Source organism: Ctenocephalides felis, unplaced genomic scaffold (assembly GCF_003426905.1).
Source record: "Ctenocephalides felis isolate EL2017-DRISC unplaced genomic scaffold, ASM342690v1 CF-g0.4_SCAFFOLD_01170, whole genome shotgun sequence".
Lineage (NCBI taxonomy): Eukaryota > Metazoa > Arthropoda > Insecta > Siphonaptera > Pulicidae > Ctenocephalides > Ctenocephalides felis.
In genome coordinates this window covers 10,597,945-10,621,608 of record NW_020537324.1, presented here as the reverse complement: position 1 = coordinate 10,621,608, position 23,664 = coordinate 10,597,945, and the positions used below count along the sequence as shown (strand labels likewise).

Below are 23,664 nucleotides of genomic sequence, written 5' to 3'. Positions count from 1 at the left end.
AAAAAATCATCTCAATATCTATTTTTTTGACGAAGTTATAGATATATATATATATCTCTATATGTATGATCCTCTGAAACCGTTTTTTTCATCGCTCCGCGAGCTATTGTATGCCAGCTGCTCTCTTTTTCATTATAATACCTCATGCACATGACCTTTTTAATGATGACCATCTTTGAACACAGTGGTGTATTTAGTACATTATATTAAACTACAAGTCGGATCGACTTGCATTTTTTTTTAATTTATTCACCACTGCAATACCTAGTCCCCCTATCTCAAACAACTTGATAACATAACGAAAAAATTTTTTGCGAAGCTTTTCGTCCCAACAACAAGGATTTTTTTAACACTTTTTTTAAAAATAGCTGCAATTTTTTTCCTTCTTGCTTTATTTCTTTCATTTTGGTAGGGGGACTGGATTCAAACTTCTTCTTCAACGTAGTTTCTTTTTTTTTGTTTCGCCGCAGAAGAGATCGATTTTGCAAGGTCGACTTTGGCGCCCCCTGGTTAAAAAATGACAGCGAAAAAAAGAAAAGAAAAATTACGTAATATTCTATGATTTTGTAATTTTTGTTTAAAAAAAACCGCATGTCTCTATGATAAATACATTTCGAGAAAAACAAAAACAAATACCTTGCATTTTTTGTAAAAAAAAGAACAACCCCTTAAAGTTTAATTTAGAACCAACATAAAATAGTGATGCATAGCATGGTGCCTTAAGGCAAATTGCTGGTGCTTCCCGTACCGAAAATTACATTTTTTTAAAAAAAGTTTTTAATTTTTTTAGAAACTGAATAAAGTAGATTTTTGAGGATTTTATATTTTTGGAAAAACTTGAAATATTACCTTTTTTTATTTCATAGTAGATTTTACATCTGTCCTAAAATAAAAAAAATAGTAAAACTGCAGCTTTAAAAATTACTTTAAATACAAAATCGTCTGACCATACGCAGCGATTTTGAAAATTGAAAATTGTTAATGTAGAATGTATAATTGTATAATATTTTATTTTGTAGTTATTCTATACGAAAAGTCTGTGTAACAAACACCCTTTAGCTAAATTCAAAGAAAACTTTCCTTACGTCATATATCATAACGCATGTCATAATGCAAAGTCAATGTATAAGTATATGCATGACTAAACTATAAGCAAATTGTAGAGATCAGACAAGATCAGAGATCAGAAATTATTCAAATAATTTTCATTAAAATTATTTAATACAACACATCATTTCCAACTTAAACCGTGTAACTTTCAGGTTACATTCCAAACTTTTCGATATTTTGCCGAATAATTATGACTTTTTGCGTGAGATGACAAGTAAATCCTAATTATTCAACATTGTCTATACAACCAAGATCAATATTCAATATTTTTATCAAAATATTTAAAATCCGCAGAATTATTAAATTGAGCATAATCTTCTTGACAAAATCAAATTTACAATACAACTATTATAATTTATTCTGTTCTCTACAACCAGGTATTTTACCTTCCGCATAGTAAAATCTGCATAAGTGTAATTGATTTTTAATTGAGAGTACGTGTGATTGAATAAAAACTTTAATTGCTTATTGGAATCATTTACCATTAATTACACATTTGTATCAAGTTTATTTTATTACGATTAGCATCCCTATAATTATGACATCACGGTCAAATGACGCGGCAGCAGTTTTGTCACGTCGCTCCGGGCCGATGCTACGCGCCGCATGATGTGCGTTACCTGCATGTCACATTTGATGTATAACACATTTATTATAATAAAATTAGGGCCGAGGTACGATTTATTCATACTTTTGTTACTACCAATTCATACAAAGATAGACCCACGACATAACGTTACCATAACATTCCGGAAAAACTATTTTATCGGAAAATTGGCGTCTAAATGTTGTTGGAAATGTTTACGATTTTTATCATAAGTAACGCATAGGACAGTATGATCTTCATTACGAAACTTAAAAAAAAAATTTGGAACATATTCTGAATTCAACAAAAGTCGCCGAATTCTGACAGCATTATTATCGCAATTTTTAGCTTCCCGTAGGGTAAGATTTTGTAATCTTCCAAAAATCGAAATTATTTTGGCATACTTAGAAAAAGTGTGTGTGTATGCGTGTATGTATACTACTATAAGAAAACTATACTCTACAAAAAAATTGAAAAATATTAGCAGGTTCTAAACAATACGAAGCTAAAAAAAATTGAGGTCTTCTCCATCAAGCTTGCTCTTGGTATTGATAAAATTTAGTATTTTTTTAATTATTAATAAAATGTATAGGCTGAATAACTGATATTATCAATACATCTGAAGAGTTTTATTCAAATATTATAAATGATGTGTATTATTATTGATTACATATGAGTGTCAACAATTTCATTTCTTACTCATATACTCCCATCACGCACCTTATGCATGCTACTCTATTTTTCAAGATAAAACTATTATATTAAACTATTTCTAATAATATATTACTACTTTCATGTGAAATTTCAAGAAAAGCCTATTGACCTTTGTAAGAAAAACGTTACTATCGTAGTACTTATGATAATATACATAATTTAGAGATCGGATCAAGTATATTATGGAATGGTACTTGAAAAAGTTATCGAGTTTACACGCACCTGATTCAATTATTTCAATAATTAATTGTTTCTAATTGCAAAAATATTAGACACTTGATCTTATTCAGTATTTAAAATTCGAGTATGATTTATGGAACATCTGAAGTAAATTGCTTAAATACTATAAAGTATTTTAAAAAAATGATTAATTAAATTACTATTAAAAATGTTTTCCAATAATGATTTTTTTTACAATTATTATGAATTATTTCAAGTTATGATTATCTAAACTTATTTCATCAATGACGTGAAGGTTAGTTGAGTGCAGGCCTATTTTAGAATCAAAAATCTATTACAAATCTTAGTCTACAGGATATTATAATCCACATTTCAGTCAAGAGTTCAAGTGTTCACGAAAATACTCTCTTGGATTATATGAGAAACAGACAAAATACCTTCATGCTTATGCCATTAACATCACAGATTAATATTAGCTTAATAATTATTACATTATTATATATGTGATGCAATTGCGTGAATGGAATTCATTTGCGGATGTTTATGCACGAATTTTATCTGGGAGATAAGAAAAATATTCGAGAAATTTTAATCTGCATATATAAAAATGAATTGCTGTTCGTAAGATAGCTAAAACTCTTGATCAGCTGAACGATTTGGCCATTTTTAGCCCAGAAATATTTATGCTAGTCCAAATTGAAAAGTGATAAAAATATGGAAAAATCCGGAAGTAGAGTCTGTCAGTGTCAAAAATAAGATATTCCTGAATAATTTGCATAGATCAGATAGTTTTTGAAAATTTGCAAAGAAATTGATATAAATGGACTTCTAAACTACTGTCTCACCTCATCGTTGGACGTTGGATAGTAAGAAAATCTAAATTCTAAATAAAGTATTTATGCTTCTGTAAAACAACAGAAAATAAATTTATATTCAATTTTTTCAAATATTTATTATATCAGGTTAATATCGACTTCTATCATTGAAAAATTTGTGCTATGCCAACTTTATATTTATTATATATTCCACAAATATGAATCATATATCATAAAATCCTATATTTTGTAAACTTATATAAAATGACGAAGATTTATTTATATTATATCAATAAAATTAGAGAGCAATGCATAACTTTCTTTAATGAAAATAACTAAACGTGTTGGAATGCTAACATTTGATTATTTGCAAAGTATTCTAAACAACTTTATTAGAAATTGCTACGATAATAATTTTATAAGAATATATCGGCATTTGTGAAGACAAAGCAAATTCCCAGGTGGTGATTTCATAAAGGAATAAAAGTTACTATATTTGCATTTTAAGAGAAATTTAATATAAATAGAGTAAGCTAGCAATTTAGTAGTTATATCGACTTCGTGAATAAATAAAATCTTCAAAGTTATTGGTGAAAACACAACAAAAAATTACATAAGAATAATATAATATTTATAAATATTCTTCAACACTTCAAAAAATGAATTATTAAAATATTTTGAAATTAAATTTCATGTTTGATATACTTTATAAATAGTTGTGTCATTCAAACAAATATGACCCAAAGAAAATAATATATAGTATAATGAAGCTATTTATTACATGACCTACAATAGCGTTGCAATTTTAATTAATTATCTGCATTACAAGACATAAAATACAAATCGATAGTAACTACTACATTTGCAAAATGTCTATGAAACTATAATTATTACTTGACATGTCGATGATTTTAAAATCAGATAACTCAAAAACATCAATACTTGATTTGTTGTAAATATGTTTCAATATAAATTGAATTAATTAATACACTACAAGTAATTACTTGAGAGATTGCGAGTACTCGTTAGTCAATTTACGTGATGTCTGTCACGTTCGCATTGCAACCGCATTTCTGGAATACTTTTAGTAATTATTTTCCAAAGTGCATTTTCTAAATTTTATATGTACTAAAATTGTATGATTTAGTAGTTTCCCAAGACAAAACAGTCGGCTGAATTGACTCAATTCGTGTGACACATACGGTGGGGTTATTTTAGGAGAGAATGCGCCGCGATTAAAATACCTTTCCGTAAACAATGTTGCCGCAAATAGAAAAAGCGCTGTTTATATCCGCAATTTGTCGTAATTGCAAAATTTTCTTACGTAAGAACTTCGACGAGGAAAAGCTGGAATTTTACCAAAAATTCTTCAATAATGGATACAGAGTATTATATGAAAATAAATATTTACCTCTTACTTTCACATTTCTACTTGCTTTCAACTTTCCTTTGGGCAAGTTATAGTAATTGAAAATAAATCTGAATTGAAAATTTTTGCATATCATTACACATGTTTCTGGACATTTTGGCATACCTTAGAGAACTGAATGTAAGTATGTATGTGTGTAAATGTGTATGTTTGGATAAAAATTTTTCCACAATATCAGGAGGATGGATTAACCGATTTGATGATTCAAAAAGCATTCGATTCGTATTGATGTGGAAATGTGCCGATTAATTTTTGGTAAAGAAGCTTCCAGCCGTTCCGGAGATACAGAGCAAAAAGCGCAAAAACAACAAGTTTTTGAGAGAACGGCACATCTGATTAGAATGATTAAAAAAACATTCGATTTGTATTGATTGAGTGAATAATTAATTATATTCAGCAGTTTTGTAGATGCGTAGGAAAACGTGCATTAAATTTTGTTAGGACGGCGCATCCGATTAGAGTAATTCAAAACGCATATTGCTTTGTTTCGATGATGTTTTTATTCTTGTAGATAAACATAGATAAAAGTGGTCGCCCAAATATAAGCACTTATATTATATTAGTTATATGAAATATGACGACAAAATTAACAGTATTAATAATTATTTTAAAATATTTAAAACAATTGTTTATACTCTTTGATAAATCTTTATTGATCATTGATTATTTTTATTTCGCGAATGTTTAATTACTGCATCATTTAAATTTTATTTTACTTATCTGGCATATGTACCTATGTTATTGAAAATTTAGTTTTCAAATTATCTCACGACGTATATGGCATGACATCAGTCCGCAATGATATTTGTAATATTATATCTTAATGATGAAATAATACACCAACCTGATAAAATAAAAAAAAATCATTAAAGATACTCCCCAACTACTACAACGAGTTACTAACTAAACCTGTTACCTGTTTACTTCTAATCAATTATCGCACTCAGTAAATCTGATAATCGGATCAATCAAATTACGTATTGGTTACCAATTATCTGATAAATACCTACATGATATGTATGTCAAAAGGATTGTTAAATTCCACCCATTTGCAAATAATTTCACAATTCCGGCGCACGTTGTTAATTAAATAACAACCAACGATTTTATATCGCAATCAGTCATCATCCTACGAAATGGTACCCACGCTGCGGAAGATCTGCAATATTCACGTGTGCATCAAGAAGTGGTTTTCTTCGCCGTCTTTTTAGAAGGAGACCTGGTGCACATGTTTGCTGACGACTTTATGTGAAATTCAGGATTCAAATTAATGATTCACAAGTTTTCGAATTTGAATTCGAAGATTCGAATATTCGTTTTTCTTTCCTCCGTCCTTAGAAGCAGGTTTCGTTCACTTCATCGTCTATTGACACTATTTTCAGGATGACAAATAGTTCACATTTTATATCTTTTAAAACTGTAGGTATTTGATAAAACTGCCTTGTATTTTATATTTTGCATAAAAAATTAACAAAAAATCCTATTTTAGCTAGGGGATATATTACCTACACAAAAAGCGTCCTATTCTTATTTCTTTTACTACACCACAGTAAATCAGATTTTTGAGTTTCTAATATGATACATTATATATAATGAAATTTATACAGCTTTTAGAATACGTAAGTCTTAGACCTGATCGAAGGATTTTTTGTTTTTAAAAAATTTCGATTTTTCAAGACCAATTAACTGTAGATTTTTTTCCAAAAATCTAGAAAAAAAAATTCTGACGCCGCCATTTGGTTAATTTTTGAAAAAAAGAATTGAGCTCCGATCAGGCCCAGCATTGTCTATTTATAAAACAATTTTTTTATTCAATTGATTTTATACAAATCTCAAAATACTTATGATTGTCACCATGTCATTATTTTATCATATTATATACATAGGCGTCCATCAATAAGGTGAACAATTTTTTAAGGAATTTTGTACTCTCCACCCTCTTGGTGATATTCAAAATTAACCCCCCTCCACCAATCATCACGTGTGTTTTTAGTTACGATAAAAAATTGTAAAACTTTTGATTTTTTTTTAAATTTTAGGATTTGAAAAAAAATAGATAATGAATAATTACACGTGACACCTTGGTGTATCTCTACCTGATATTTTGTAATTTTTTATCAAACCCTCCCCTTGAATATAATATACGTTGGATTGTTTTTACAGCTTTCAAGTCCATTTTTTTCCATACTGCAATATGTCTAAATTTCGCTAAATTCAATTATTAGTTTAGCGATTTGGTGACTGGCTCTTTGTCTATAACTCTTATACCTACACGGAGACAATCGCCAGTGAAAGTTCATCTTCCTGCGGCTTGAATGTTGATAAACGAACGTCGTTAGAATTAGATCACAGTTAGGATTTAATTAATGGATTGAATGTTTAATACATTTAACAGGTGATTACTTGTTGAAATGATTGTGGGCAGATCAGATAATGCAATAATTTTTGTTGAATAATATCTAGATTTATAATATCACTTATAACTACAGTGATGTGGAATAGGTCCTAAAGTTAGAAACGGTTGATAAATTTATGGCTTAGTAAATTATGCTGACTTAAGTATAAAAAATTAAAAACTATTAGTTTTATATTTTTAGTTCATGACGCAACTTCAAAATATTGCTCAGAAAAGTCCAAAGAACAAATTAGTAAATTAATATATATTTGCTGTAATGCACCCAAATGCACTATTATTGATATATTTATAATACGTAAAAAAAATAAAGCATTTTTTGTAAAATATTACACTATATTGAAGAAACGAACAGAATTATTAATTTAATTTATATTAAATCATCAGTCTATTATTTTGCAAAATGCTCCCTCTATTATATTCCTATGTATCTAGACGATGATTATTTGTATAAAATCATTTATTTTCTGAATCAAAGATAGAATACAATGCCAGACTAAGGCTGCTGTTGTTTGTATCGCAAAGAAAAACATAATAACGTCTAAAGATGAGGTTAAATCAACCAAACACAATTATCTTGTTGATGCTTTGCTCTTGAAACCAGACTGTTCGAAATTTATGTTTTGGACAGATGTGCATCGGAAAATTGTAATAAAATTATTCGCAAATGTGCTTTAAAAATATTAGAAAAATATACACTTATGTTATACTAAAAAATTAAATAAATTTATTCATTTTTGTATAATAACGGTCATTAGTGTTAATAAATTAGATAGATGGCTCTGACTCTATTTTCTGTTGCATATGAAGTTGGCTACGAAATCATAAATGATATGAACAATGACGGATTAAAGTTATTAAAAGTTAAGAATATAGAGTACATTCAGTGAAATCGATTGAGTTTTAGTAGTTATTTTAGGAGTTAATAATAGCGAAATACAGATACAAATAATTTATCTAATTTGTTATGCTAAAATTAGCTCATAGTCTTATAGGATGACAAAATATTTTGACTAATTATTTATAAAATTTCTTATGAAAAACTACTCAAAATATAAATATATCCAAGATAATTTTAAGTTCATTATAATTGTTTATTTCAAATCAGTCTATTACCGATAGTGAATTTAAATCAATCCCCGGCGTCATCTCATTTTTAGGATATTACACATGGTCGTAGTAATAATAATCAAAAACAAATGAAATTTTATTTAGCCTTCGTTACTCGCACCTATTTCAAGTCTTAGCATCTATTTCCAGGCGAGTATTTTCGAATGTGGCGTCGTTCCAATTCATTAAAAAACTGTCGATATCTAGAGGCGCCTGTATTTATGTATTTGCTTGCCATGTATTTATTGTGAGAACGAATATGTATGCAATAAATGCGATTCTCGTGTCGCCATGTATAACGATATGTAATAAATACTTGTTTTCACGAAGAATTTGAAACTGTATCATATATGTTTTTATTTGAGAAAAGAATTATAAATTCTAAAAAATAGTAGAAATAAAATGCATTATTGCGAATGAAAATCATGCCTAAATCTTCTATTCCTTTAGTTACCTATTTTTACAATGATACCTATAGGGTTTGTTCCTTATAAGTAAATATTTATTAAATATATATAATAAAATACATTTACTTGAAATTTTTTGAATTCTAAACGTATATACATATATATATATATATATATATATATATATATATTTCTCTAATTTTTGCGCAAATTGCTTTTTAACACTAAAATTAGAAAAAAAAGCCAGTTGATTGACTTGGCTACCTGTTTTATTTGCTTTTAGTGAATATGTCTGGTGTATAAATAATCTTAGAATAACTCGTATTAAAAGGCTATTAATACGTCCAAACAAATCTTTGCTTATTTGGATTTCGTTTTTGTGTAGAGTACGTCTGTACGATGATAGTTTAATACAGATAAAACTAAAAATAAAATTAATCCAAGTTTTAATTCGGAAAGTAAATTCTGCTATTTAGTATATTTTAGTGTGGGTCTTTGCAAATTAATTAAGCATTAGTTAATACTTATGCAGAAATTAATGTATGTTCATTTGGTGGCAGCGGTAAGATAATGAAGGGATATTGATTATTGAATATGCAAACCTTATACCTGAAAATAATTAAAAAGCATTAGTTAATATTTAGTTACAAAGTTAATTTAAAAATGATGCAGTTCTCCATTATTGTTGCCCAAAATTTATTACATAAAACTCGGATGTTCATGAGAATTAGAAATACTTAAGTCACATCTGAACTTTTAAAATCTCCAATATTTATACAAAAAATTAAATATGTTGCTCAATATACATCATATTCAATCATCAAAAAAGTGAAATAAATTATTAGAATTTATTGTGCTTGGATGATTATGTACCTACTTATGTTTATTGGAGATATTGTAAATAATGGAGCAATTCAGATAATAATGTGGCATTCATAGAAAATTCTTCCAGATAAAACAATCTGCTTCAAATGAATAAAAACAACCAGTTGTTATTACTTTTACGTAGAAAAATCCTGTAACAGATAGTGTGAAAAAGTAACATTTCTCTGGAACGTTCCCAACAGCAAATAGTTCTTACATCTCTATTCCTCAGAATTTGGGTCGATAGTAGCAGTAAATTTGAAGTACCTACAACATTCATTTATGTGTCAGCACGATTCTGAATAATTCGAACAAAACAAGTGCGAAATACCTTGAATATTATTCGACAGGAAGCGTGATACTATGCATAGTTGAAGGTAAACGATTCCTTTCTATCGAACACGTTCTGGAGACGGAACTCGCCGGGATGTCGGGTACGGGACCGTAATGCTTTTCTACCTCTGGGGCCTCTCTGAGCTCTTGTTGTTGTTTGCGGCGCCGCGGAGTCCCACTGGCGCTAGTTGAACAGGCGCTCACGTTCCGAGAAAACAGATTGGACTTGGAACGAAACTTCTTAAAACTTCGTAGAATTTAGTTATATAATCATTTGTTTTGTACTATTCAAATATTTGAACAAGGCTTGAACGGCTTTCAAACGTTACTTATATTCGTCGTTTTAACATTTTTCAAAATTTTCCAAATTAGGGTTCAATATGTTGATGTATCTGCCTTGTTGTACACTTTTCTGTTCATCTATAGATATTCGTGTTTTTAATTTTTCTAAGAAGTAATCAAGCTACGAGACTACAAATATGGATATTTAAATTGTATGATGCTTAAGTAAAATTATTGTATCATAAATATTCTAAAAATAATTAATTATTATTTGTGCTATTAGTGCTCATATCGAGTCATGTCGTCAACAACCTGAAATTATGTAAACAATACTGTCTTAAACTTTAGATTTGAGTATCTTATTAAAAACATTAGTACATATAATTCAGAGAAATATCTACAATTTCTAAAAAAGTGTTTGTTCTTACATAGCAAAAAGGACTAATAATTAATGTCTTTTTATTTGGTGGCAGCGGTGGGATAATGGTGACATACTAATTTTTGGATCTCTTCTGGTATGTAAAAACAGACACTCTTTTGAGAATTATGTGTCTTTCATTTCAAATTTCAAATGTAAATTTTCAAATTTTATGATTCTCAAGAATTTTTTTGTATTGTTGTTTTAAAAAGCATTTTTCTGATTTCATGTTATTGGTACATATATTGATTCATGTCGTCATTCAAGTACTTGAAATTTGTGGAGAAGAGACAGAAGAGATTCAAATTAATTAATAAAATTAGTATTGTCATTATCACACCGCTGCCACCAATTTTAAGTAAATTGATACAAATAAAAACAGTGCATACAGTGCATAGATTTGTTCATAAACTGGTGATTTTATTTGACTTGAAGTTTTAGTTGAGTAACTTATTTACATTTATACAAAAACTTTAATTACAATTAATGTCTAATTAACGAAGTTGCGAGCATTGCAATTGTTTGGACATGTGAATTTGTTTAAAATTTTTGTCATGACATATCTGCTACCTTTTTAGAGTTCTGTTATCAAATTGTATCCTAATATTGGTTCAAAAATCGATTCCATGGGCCTTTTTGGTACCACCAATGTTCGGTCAGTATTTATAGTACGACGCTAGGCGCACACTAATCAAACGCGTCCGGAACTAATCATTCGAATCTTGAATTCGATCGCCTTGGGCAGAGGCGCTCGAGCCCTCTTTCAGCCAAACCATGATCGTAGTCATCTAATCCTTGGAGCTTATCATATGAATAAAATTAAAAGAATAATTTAAGTTTTAAATAGTTTAATAATTTTTATGAACATTAGGAAAATTTTTCTAACAGTTCTTGGATAAAATAGGAATGTTATGGTAATGATACATTACTGGCCTATCTTGGTATGAGCTGGTAGTAATTAACTGTCAAAAAGCTATATTTGCTGTGCGATCAGGCGTTTTATACATAAAACCTAACATCACGTATGAGTCGACAAAGAGACACCAGAAAGATGCATTTATGATAAAATTGTTATTTAACAACCGTGCTTTTTAGACGTTAGTTTTGATGTGTTTTTGAGAGTTAAAAAATATATTTGCGCACAAATTATATTTATAAAATTATTAAACATAAACTAATAATTAGAGTCTAGAGACAATTGTTGAGTTCCAAAACTTTTTCTTTAATCAATTTATCATTCGTGTCAAATATAGATCGATCCATTGAATATCTTCTCTGACGCCACTGTATGTAAACTGAGGTACCAGAATAAAAAAGAGTATCATAAAACACAATGAAGAATATGAATAATAAAATATGAAGTCGCGGCGGCGTTTCCCAAAGTCATCGCGGCGTAATCGCGTCCGCGTGACGAATTCTGAGACGCTAAACTAATTCCATCTGACTCGAAAAACGTACCACACCACTGGCGCCATGGGAAACAGAATTCGTCTCAAATTGGACTAAAATCCAACACGGCAATAGTTAGATTATGTATACACGGATGTTTTAAATTTACTTACACTCAATTATGCATAAATTGACTTCAAAACATATTTACTTTTTTATATTTCTTTATTGTGCAACATTTTAGGAGATGTAAATTGTAACTCAAATAACTTCCTTTATCATAAGATAAAAATGCACTAATATTTTGTACATGCAAGCTAAGCTCAAGCTTGATTCTAAATTAATAAATCGAATATGAATATGGTTAATGATGATGGTATGGAAATTATATGAACAATATAAATTTCTACAACTATCCAGACTTTTTTACAAATGAGTAAAGTAGTGAGTTATAACAATTATCTGGTAACTAAAATTAAAATACTCAGCTAAGATTATTTTAATTGCAATCACAATTTCAAATCTGATATTGAATTAGTGGGATATTTTTTTTTTTTTTTTTTTTTTTAATTTTTATTTTCAATGGCAATCAGAATACATAACTATTCTATGAGCTATTTGGCTTATGTCATTCACTCACACACATACACACACACTTGTAAACACACATATAAATTTATCGGATCAATATTACAATCATATTCAGAGAATCACTTCAATAAATGATTCAATTATTCTGTTTATATAAGGTTGTGGTAGTTCTATGGTTCCTCCATATTATCTTCGGGCAGCTTCTTCTTCAGTCTTCTTGAAGTTGATGTCTCAAGAAGCTGAGTGACTATATTGTTTGAATGATGTTGTAGTTTTTGAAAGTGTTTTATACTGTTGATTTGTATTATTTTGTTTATAAAATCAATATGAAGATCGTCGTGTAAAGTTTTGTTACTAACAAACCACGGAGCATCAGTAATCTGCCTCAATATTTTCGATTGGGCACGTTGCATTAACGCTATATTGGATTTGCTTGCACAGCTCCACAATTCAATGCCATAAGTCCATATGGATTAGTGGATATGAAACAATAAATATAAGTATGTACATGGTTTTCTACCCTAAGGGTATGTTTCATTTCCAACATTTGTTTCTATTTCTATAAGTAACCACAATTAAATTGACAAAATGTATAAGTATAAATGTAAAAGAAAAATTGTTATCAGTTTTCCAAAAAAAATATTACGTATAGAGTTATATTCCAAAATATTTATTAGCCATTATGAGACGATCAGGTTATAGTATGGCATGCCATTATTTGTTTTTTTTTTTAAATAAACTTTTGCAAATATTAAACTTAGTTTTAACAAATACAATTGTAAGTTTTGTCTGATACAGTTCAGGACAAATTAACTTGTATTGATTTGCAAAGATTTAATTTATTGTAGCGGTTTTTAGATGCTTTTTTCACATTATAAATTATGTCATTCATAAACAGTACTACAAGAAGTGTTACTGAATATTCAAAAAAGGAGACGATGCTTTGAAATAAATTTCTAAAAATCATTTATACATATCGAGAACCAGATTTTTCATCATTTATCTAAAATATACAGCGAGATAAGTACAAAAAATCGTTACTCACAAGGAGAACCTCAGATTAATTCTTTTGGATTTTTGCATGGCGATAGAGTTGATAGTCAAACCGAACACCTTAAAATATTAAAGGCCTATGACCAACGATTCAATTACAAAAATTAATTAAAATTTAAAAAATCGGATGCGCGCGAAATATTTACTTACAAGGAGAACCTCAGATTTACTCTTCTGGTATTTTAATGAAACTTCGCATGGCGATAGACTAGATCGTCAGCCTTAAAATATTATATTTTACAAGCGATTTAATTATAAGATTTAATTATAAAAATTAATTTAAAAATGTTTCGGTATCTCATTGGGTTAATGAGAGATACTATAATTTTTTTATATGATTATTTTAAAAATAAAGGATAAGTTTGATTTATAGAGTAGAACTCAGTAAAACTTTTTTTATGCAAAACACGCCTTCTTACGTTGAACTTTGCACTTTCAAAAATATTGTTACCAACTCTGTATACAATTCTGTTTTTGATTTGTTCCTGAGTAAATCTTCTTATTCGAGTTTCACTTTATAATTATCTATACATAAAACATTTTGAACAATAATCAATAAATATTGAACATAACGTTTAATGTTATAATTTATTTATTTAATAACAAGTTTTTTCTACATTTTTATTTTTTAATAATTCAAACTATTTTTTAATAATATTTTTTTTAATAATGAATTATGTACTTATTTTTGTAATTAGTAAATTTACAATTCTACAATTGTACAATTTTCAAATAAGTAAAATCTGCGTGTAATTATTTGTATATGAAGAGGGCGCTAGATACAAAAGTTCCTATATATCATAATACAATATTTGTGTTTGTATGAGTAAACATATTTCATTATGCATATATACTTAAGCCGTAATGTTGAAGAAAATGATTGTTATCTAATATTTCTGTAACAAAAAATCCGACACAAGAACTATTATTCTCGCAGTCGAATGGAAGAATCTGAGCTTCTCCCTTTTCACGGAAACTTTTTCTTTGTTTGCCGAACATCGGCGCATGGAAACAAACAGAACTGACAGTAAAGCAACTAACATATAGAGAATCGAGGAGATTCCTATCAAAAGCTTTTTATTTAACCGCATACATCCTGCTGTCGTTCATACAGCGGTAATGTTTTACATATGAGAGAGGCCAATCAATATATGGAATATAAATGAATAACCTCATAAACCGAATAGATATCTATATGGGATTATATTGAAATGATTTGATGGCGTCTCAAGGTTACATTTAAACATCATTTTCGTTACTTGCATAACAATGCATTGGCTAGTTGGTTATATTATGTTGCAACTTGTGAAAATGGAAAAAGTATTACGTAACACTGCATAATGCAGTAGAAAATAGTTATCATATATACAAACACACTCATAAGCGCACACGTAAATGTATAAATTACTTTTGTTTTGAGAACAAAATATGATCCATCATAGATAAACTATTTAGTCTATTTAAAACTCACCTATATTATATAAGCGCTATTTTGAAATTCATTATTAAACTAAACTAATTTTTAAATAAATTTATATGAAACATAACGTCTGATTTAAGTGACTTACAAATCATTTCACTTGGATTGGCGGAATGAGGATATGTTAAAATTTTTGTGGAGGCAGGTTAAAAAATATTAAAAAATATATCTTCTATTGATCAGAAATAATAACTAAAATACACATTCAATTATCAGATCTTTTATATACATTTTATCAGTAAGTACAAATTTTGTTTCAAATTCTAGAGTTCCGTACCAAGATTTGCTATGTTTTAAGGTCACTTAACTAGTTCAACCAAATGTCCTCGACTTGATTAGGTTTAAAAAAATTTTAAAATGACGATATTTAAAAAAAAATAAAACTTTCTAAACTATTTTTTCCAAAAATTTAAATTTTTTTTTTAAATTTAAATATTTTGTCCAAATTTTTTGTTCTTTAAAAAACTCGATGCTTTCAACATTTTGAAAACAAATAAAAAATCACAAAAAAGTCTATATTTTGAACATTTTTAAGCTTTTAAAAATTTGAAAAAAAAGGGTTTGTGATAGTTCAATAAAAAATTCAAATAATTAAAAATGATTTAAATGTACCAATGTACCAATTAAATACTTTATTATCATGTGAAAAACAGAATCATTGCTCTGCTAATTTCCTTTTCTATGATTCACCAAAAATTCTCATAATTATCGGAATAGAGTCCCATATAAAACGTGCGATTTAAATCACAAGTGCAGACATTTACTTTGTTTAAATGTAGAGTTATCTTCAAAATAAACATATAACTTTCGAGAATGTGGAATATATTCCCAGAAAAGAGTTGTTATATACTAGGGCAATATCGAAGTAGAAGGGTGGTGACCGAAAACTTTTCCGCTTTCTTTTTGCGGAACATATCGTTTAACATATAGGAAGATAATACCATAACTTCGAACTCTGACCTCCGCCTTGAGAATAATATACTTATTGAATTTGTTATATATTACTGTTGCTAAACTCCCTAAATGATTTTGAATATTTATTAGTGTTTCTAAAATATAATACTATAACTAAATCTAATAAAATTTAGGAAAAAATGGGTTTCACATTTGAATCTGGAGAAATATTCGATGGCTCTATGATGTACCTATAGAGAATAACAAAAGAGTAATTAGTAGAGACATGGTAGTGAATATAGAGACAATATAAGAGACAATATATTAAGGCCAAAAATGTAATAAAAATTTATTACTGTTAATAAAAAACTAATATGGATAGTCAGATTTACCATATTTGTATATATTTAGAATGTAATAGCTCAATAATTAATATGTCAAATAAACAAAATATTTAAACAATCTTTGAATACATATATATCTTTGTATGATCTCGTTCACATATTTTCTCTCTTATAGTATTCTACGAATAATATCATTTAAAATTTTATAATATTGCTCGAATATTATAATTCAAAAGTATTCATGTGATATGCTTCATATAACTGCTCCCAAAAGACACTTATAATAAACTCGATGAAATTATGTTTATTTTTGATAATAAAAGTAGAATTTATAACCATGCAGTTTATTACTTTAGATCTGCAATTTTAATTATGATATCATAATTTTCATTCTGATATTTTACGATAAAATATATGCATTATCTAATTTTCATAGGTTTTTTATTGCATGCAAGATATCTATTAGTATATAACATGCATTAAGTATAGAAAATCTTTTCCCACAATTCTAAGTTTACTACATGATTATAGTTATCTAAAGTTTATATGTTTGCTTTGAAAAATAATTACTTAACCACAGCATCAAGGACTTTGTAAAACTTTCCAAACACATTACCAAAATGCATTAAAAATTTAAGATTGAAGTTTACATAAATATTGATAATGTGAATTTGTGGTTTTAAGTACATGGTACTAATCTTATTGGAAGTTTTCACAAGATAATTTGACAATCAACATTACTTTTATTTATTTTTTCACAGAAAATTTAAAATGCATTTCAAATTTTATTTTAATTATTTGTATCAAACTTATTATGAAATATTTACTTAGTACAGGACAACATATTGACGTCAAGCTAAAACAGGGTTATAGTATTGACCTTGGCTTTCCTAGTTAAGGTTTGCTAGGTCAATACTGTATATGTAAGGTAGGAAGAAAAAAATTATGAAAAAAATCTCACTCTGGAAATTATGATATTATGTTTTAAGAGCAACCTATAGCAAATTAATAAAAGTTAACCACAATAACCGAAAAATGGTCATAACTTCACCAGAACTCTGGGTTGCACTCAATGTACATACGTGAAATAAACATTTTTTAAATAAACATCTGGTAATAAATTGATCATGAAGATCAATTTTAAATAAATGCAGATCTTCAATATTTCTGGTACTTTGTTTGTTTCTAAAGATTATTAATTATAAATTTAAGAAGAATAACAAGAGCTTTTTAGTTTCATTTTAATCACATGACAGATCAATACCACTTGTGTAAGGTTCAGTATGAAAATGCGGTTTTATTGGTCCACAAAATACAAGCCCTAACACTTATACTACCGTCATACTATTATCTGAGAGTCCAATGAGTTTATTTTCATTCCTACCAGCCAGCAAGTCTATACTTACAAATTTTTAAACTGAAGGTATCAATACAATTTATTAAAACATTCCCATGCAGTACATAAAATCAATCAATCAATTTATACATGACTTTTTCATTATTATTTTATTTTTTTTATTAATAACTGAATTCTTTTTCAGTGTCGGTTTGATAGCTTGTTATAGATAATGTGCTGCTAGAGCTCACAGTGATCGCATTACCATCGGGCAACACCACAAATACTGTTTCTGATGTATCTGGTATTTCACACATTGGCTGCGGTTGCAAAGCCATAACTTCATATGTTCTTGACTCATCACTAAATATATTGACTCTAGTTAATGCCCACATAGTTTGCATCTGCAAAAATTACACAAATTTCATTACGTTGGTAAAGAAACATTTTTACTTCATTTGTGTACCTCAGGGAGAGAAGGTTTACTTGAAACACATCGACATGCACATTTGCACAATCTTTTACTTATTTTGGATATATCAGTAGTTCTTGAACATTTTCGATTTTCTTGATATAGATTCCAAAGACGGCTCAGAGTCGTATTCCAGCTATCATAATAATAATATTTAATGGAACAATGAAATATATTTCAAGTGATTCAATAAATGGTAATAGTAAAAAAATAAACAAGGAAGAAAAAGGTATCATCGGTTTGTGGTGCTCTCACACCATGAACCTCTCTTCGGACAGACTACAGTTTTTTACTATTATTAAAGCCAAAAAGAATGGCTTGCATTCTATGATGAAAACAGTTTTAAAAAGTAATATTTTTTTCATTTACTACAAATCTTACCGTTTCACTATCATCAAAATTTGAACGATGATAGTAAGTACAACAAGAGCACCTGCATAGTTTTCTACTTCGATGTGAGCATGTACAAGACCATTTACTTTGAGTACTCTGTGATTTTGATTTTTCAGACCATCTTGTTTTATTTTTGGTTTTTGATTCTCTTCGGTGCTTTTTTTCTTCAATATGAACGCTTTTCTAAAAAAAATAATTTGATCTCACCATAATTAAAGCTGTAAGGAGGAACAGACTATTGATGAATAAAAATATATCTTGCTGTTTGCAAAATATACTTTTTTCTTATTTCATTTTTAGGAAAATCTGCTATTATCAGACAAGCTTAATTGAATCAAAACAATATAGAATAGCATATTGCAAATATACTTTGTTATCTTCTTTTTCTTTTATTTTTGGTGCAACATATTGACAACCACAATCAAGAGACCACTGGCAGGACTGATCGCTCTTTTCCACTTTTGATTTGGTAGAATGTTTTTTTCTTCCCTCTTTTATAGGAACAAACTGTTGATGAATAAAAATATATCTTGCTGTTTGAAAACTTTACTTTTTTCTTATTTCATTTTTAGGAAAATCTGCTATTATTAGACAAGCTTAATTGAATCAAAACAATATATAATAGCATATTGCAAATATACTTTATTATCTTCTTTTTCTTCTATTTTTGGTGCAACATATTGACAACTAGAATCAAGTGACCACTGGCAGGACTGATCGCTCTTTTCCACTTTTGATCTGGTAGAATGTTTTTTTCTTCCCTCTTTCATAGGAACAGACTGTTGATGAATAAAAATATATCTTGCTGTTTGCAAAATATACTTTTTTTATTTCATTTTTAGGAAAATCTGCTATTATCAGACAAGCTTAATTGAATCAAAACAATATAGAATAACATATTGCAAATATACTTTGTTATCTTCTTCTTCTTCTATTTCTGGTGCAACATATTGACAACTAGAATCAATCAACCACTGGCAGGACTTATCGCTCTTTTCCACTTTTGGTCTGGTAGAATGTTTTTTTCTTCCCTGTTTTATAGTTTTATCTTCATGTCTATGTTTCTTACGTTTTTTCTTTTCCTGATCTTTGTCCTGTCGAAAATGTAAAACTTGGATTAGCAATATAAATGACAAACATTTTATGATTATAAATTTTACTTGATCCAGATTGATGAAAAAATCATTTGTGGACGTTGACGTTTCATTTTTCAAATGATATGGACACTTTATGTGGCAATTGTATGAAAATTGTGGCTCAAAAGTTCGTGGTTTTTTCTGAGGCATTTCAACAGGCTCTGATTTAGGTGGGTAAGTAGACTTGATGGAAGGAGAAAGACAACATGGAGGAGAGGGTGTAATGTCCTCCATTGATTCTCTTCTAATACTTGTTTGCAATGGAGGAAGACCGCGTTGTTCAGTTCCAAAAGGTAGTTTTACGTACTCGGACATCGGAGGTGAGATTTCTTGGATTATTTCTTCCTCAACAGTATCGGGAGGTGGAACGTCAGTAATCGGCAATTGTACAGGTGGCTGGATAGACTCCCGTGATCGAGGAGGCTTTATTACTTCAATTTTGAGTGATGGAGGTCGCGTTGGTGCTGGCTCATATCTGAAATGCATATATTAATAATGAATTTAATACTAAGATTGTTATCTATTAGTTGTAATATAACACTACACATATACGTGTTTTGTGGAGTTTCAAATTCGCATTTTTCTTCATATTGTTTGAACACAATTTGATTAAATTTGGATATTATATCATTATTTGAAGTTTGAATATTTAACATTTATATCTATGTATATACAAATAAATAGCTTGAAGCATACATACAGATTTTCTTTGCTCGTCATTTTCGCAAAATGTGAGGTTTTAAAAGAATCTATTCGCATATTGCTTTCACGTTTTACACTGGGCACAGGGGGTGGCGGCGAAGGAGATTCTTGTTTCCGTGGCGCATATTGCTTCCTTGTCAACATTGGTTTTTCTGATTTTGTCATATTTTCGTCATGATGATGTCTTGATGCGCTGCGTACTGGAGATTCTACGGCAGATAATGAACGCGTAGATGTCGCAACAGCGAGCTTGTTGGAAGACGTTTGCTGAATTGTATCGGTATGTTTGTTCCGCGCTACTATTAAATAAATATATAATATATTAATATATTAAAACATTTTAGTTATATACCATCACAGTTGTTTTAGAACAATGTCGTTATCATTAATTTCATGCTGGTTTCCGAATTGGTAGCAATTTATTCTTAATATATATATATATATATATATATATATATATATATATATATATATATATAGTGATGTGCCGACTCGAAAATTTCCTGATTCGAGTGATTCGAATCAGAAAAAAACCTGATTCGAATCATGATCAAGTTCATATATGAACAATTATAATTTAAGAGAAGAAATAATATCATTTTAATAAGTTTATAAGTGAAATAATTAATTTAGTAAGCAATTAATTCCAAAAAGTGCAGAGATGAATACATTTACATTATATATATAATAATAAACTAGCTATAAATATAACTAATATTTCAAGTGAATTTACAGTAAAATATAACCAAACACTTCTCTATCACTAAAGCATATAACACAATATTCTTAATCTTACGTAGAACGAATGCATGTGTATATTATTGATTGTTTAGATCTAATCTAAACAGGGGGCTGAATCTAACGTCTTACGAATTATACGAAAATTCAATCCACTACTGTAAAGATTGATATTATTTCATTTGTGTGAATTTGCCATTACTTGCAAAATTAAAATATGATAATTTTGTATGTGTATAAAACTCGTTGGGTAGTTTATCTTGATAATAATTAAAATTTAAATCGCGTATTTATTATCTAAATGAGTTTTTAATATTACATGAACAAATTTGCTCTCATTAGTCAAAAATAAACAAACACTCAAGACCCATACGCACTGTATCTCGATAAGTCGATACGCTAAAACACGGACACATGTTTCGAACTCAAGTCGGAATGAGTCGGTTTGAGTCATAGGAACTCGGATGAATTCATATCGACTTGAAGTCGAAATGAGTCGGTTTGAGTCATAGGAACTCGGATGAATTCATATCGACTTGAAGTCGAAATGAGTCGGTTTGAGTCATAGGAACTTGGATGAATTCATATCGACTTGAAGTCGAAATGAGTCGGTTTGAGTCATAGGAACTCGGATGAATTCATATCGAATTGAAGTCGAAATGAGTCGGTTTGAGTTATAGGAACTCGGATGAATTCAAATCGACTTGAAGTCGAAATGAGCCGGTTTTGGTCATATGGAGTCGGATGGTATTGTTAGACAATGAATGCGGTTAAAGTCATATAAATTGGAGTCGGGTGACACATTTAAGCGTATTAAAGCCGGGTGACTCGCATGATTTAATTCAAGATTTATTTTTTATATTTATTATTATTATTTTTTATATTTATTATTATTATTATTTATATTATTACAATAATGAATTAAATTAAAACATTTTTTTATATTATAAAAATTTGTGCTCATACATGTTTTATCACAGTAAATATTTCGTGGCTTGATATGAGTTGATTCGAATCAAGTAAAATCAGATTCGAATCAAGTCGTTAAAGGCTTGATTCGAATGATTCGAATCACTTGATTCGACTTGGCACATCACTAATATATATATATATATATATATATATATATATATACAAATGTTTATGTATTTATATATTTATTTCCAAATTGATGAGGATCTTCTCCTTACTCTATCAACAGAATGACTATTGATCTATTCTATTTTCAAACAATATTTTAGTATTTTATGAAGATATATATATAATATATATATATATATATATATATATATATATATATATATATTGAAGATATATATATTTATATATATATATATATATATAGATATATATATATATATATATATATATATATATAATTTTTTGTGTTTACATTTGCAATACAAATTTTGAACTTTATATAGCTGATAATAAACTTTGTAAAATATTTACCTGCTAAATCATCGTCATCGTGTGAAAATTGTGGCTCAAAAGTTTGTGATGGAGGTGGTTTTATCTGAGGCATTCAACAGGCTCAGATTTAGGTTCATGAGTAGACTTGATGGAAGGTGAAAGACAACATGAAGAAGATGGTGTAATGTCCTTCATTGATTCTCTTCTAATACTTGTTTGCAAAGGTGGAAGATCACGTTGTTCAGTTCCAAATGGTAGTTCTTCGTACTCGGACATTGGAGGTGATATTTCTTGGATTATTTCTTCCTCAACAGTATCGGGAGGTGGAACCATCATTTTTAATTGTTCAGGTGGCTCGGTAGTCTCCCGCGATTGAGGAGGCTTTATTACTTCAATTTTAAGTGATGGAGGTCGCGTTGGTGCTGGTTCATATCTGAAATATATATATATATAATAATAAATTTAATACTAGGATTGTTATCTATTTGTTGTAATATAACACTATACATATATGTGTTTTGTCGAGTTTCAAATTCGCATTTTTCTTCACATTGTTTAAACACAATTTGATTAAATTTGGATATATCATTATTTAAATTTAACGAGAAATTTGAATATTTAACGTTTATATATATATATATATATATATATATTTATACAAATAAATAGCTTGAAGCATACATACAGATTTTCTTTGCTTGTCACTTTTGCAATATGTGAGGTTTTAATAGAATCTATTCGCATAGTGCTTTCACGTTTGACACTGGGCACAGGAGGTGGCGGCGAAGGAGATTCTTGTCTCCGTGGTGCATATCGCTTTCTTGTGAACATTCGTTTTTCTGATTTTGTCACATTTTTGTGATGATGATGTCTTAATGCGCTGCGAACTGGAGATTCTGCGGCAGATAATAGACGCGTAGATGTCGCAACAGCGAGCTTGTTGAAAGACTTTTGATGAATTCTTTCGGTTTCGCCACGCGATATGTTCGCACTTCGGGGTCGCGCGACCATAGACTCTGCGACATTTTTCTCTGCCGCGACATGGCGGCGACATCGCTGCCA

The 23,664-nt window shown here is 28.9% G+C and overlaps 1 protein-coding gene across 1 annotated transcript; it reads right to left on the bottom strand.

The window, feature by feature from the left end:
- Positions 1 to 17,930: 17,930 nt before the first annotated feature.
- Positions 17,931 to 23,613, bottom strand: LOC113366783 (histone-lysine N-methyltransferase 2D-like). The gene is made up of 7 exons (XM_026608438.1): positions 23,288 to 23,613; positions 22,815 to 23,035; positions 20,450 to 20,750; positions 19,774 to 20,224; positions 19,525 to 19,707; positions 18,602 to 18,796; positions 17,931 to 18,152 (listed from the first exon to the last, which is right to left on the bottom strand). Exons 1-7 carry the CDS (start codon positions 23,611 to 23,613, stop codon positions 17,931 to 17,933), a joined length of 1,899 nt encoding a protein of 632 aa, XP_026464223.1.
- Positions 23,614 to 23,664: the final 51 nt, after the last annotated feature.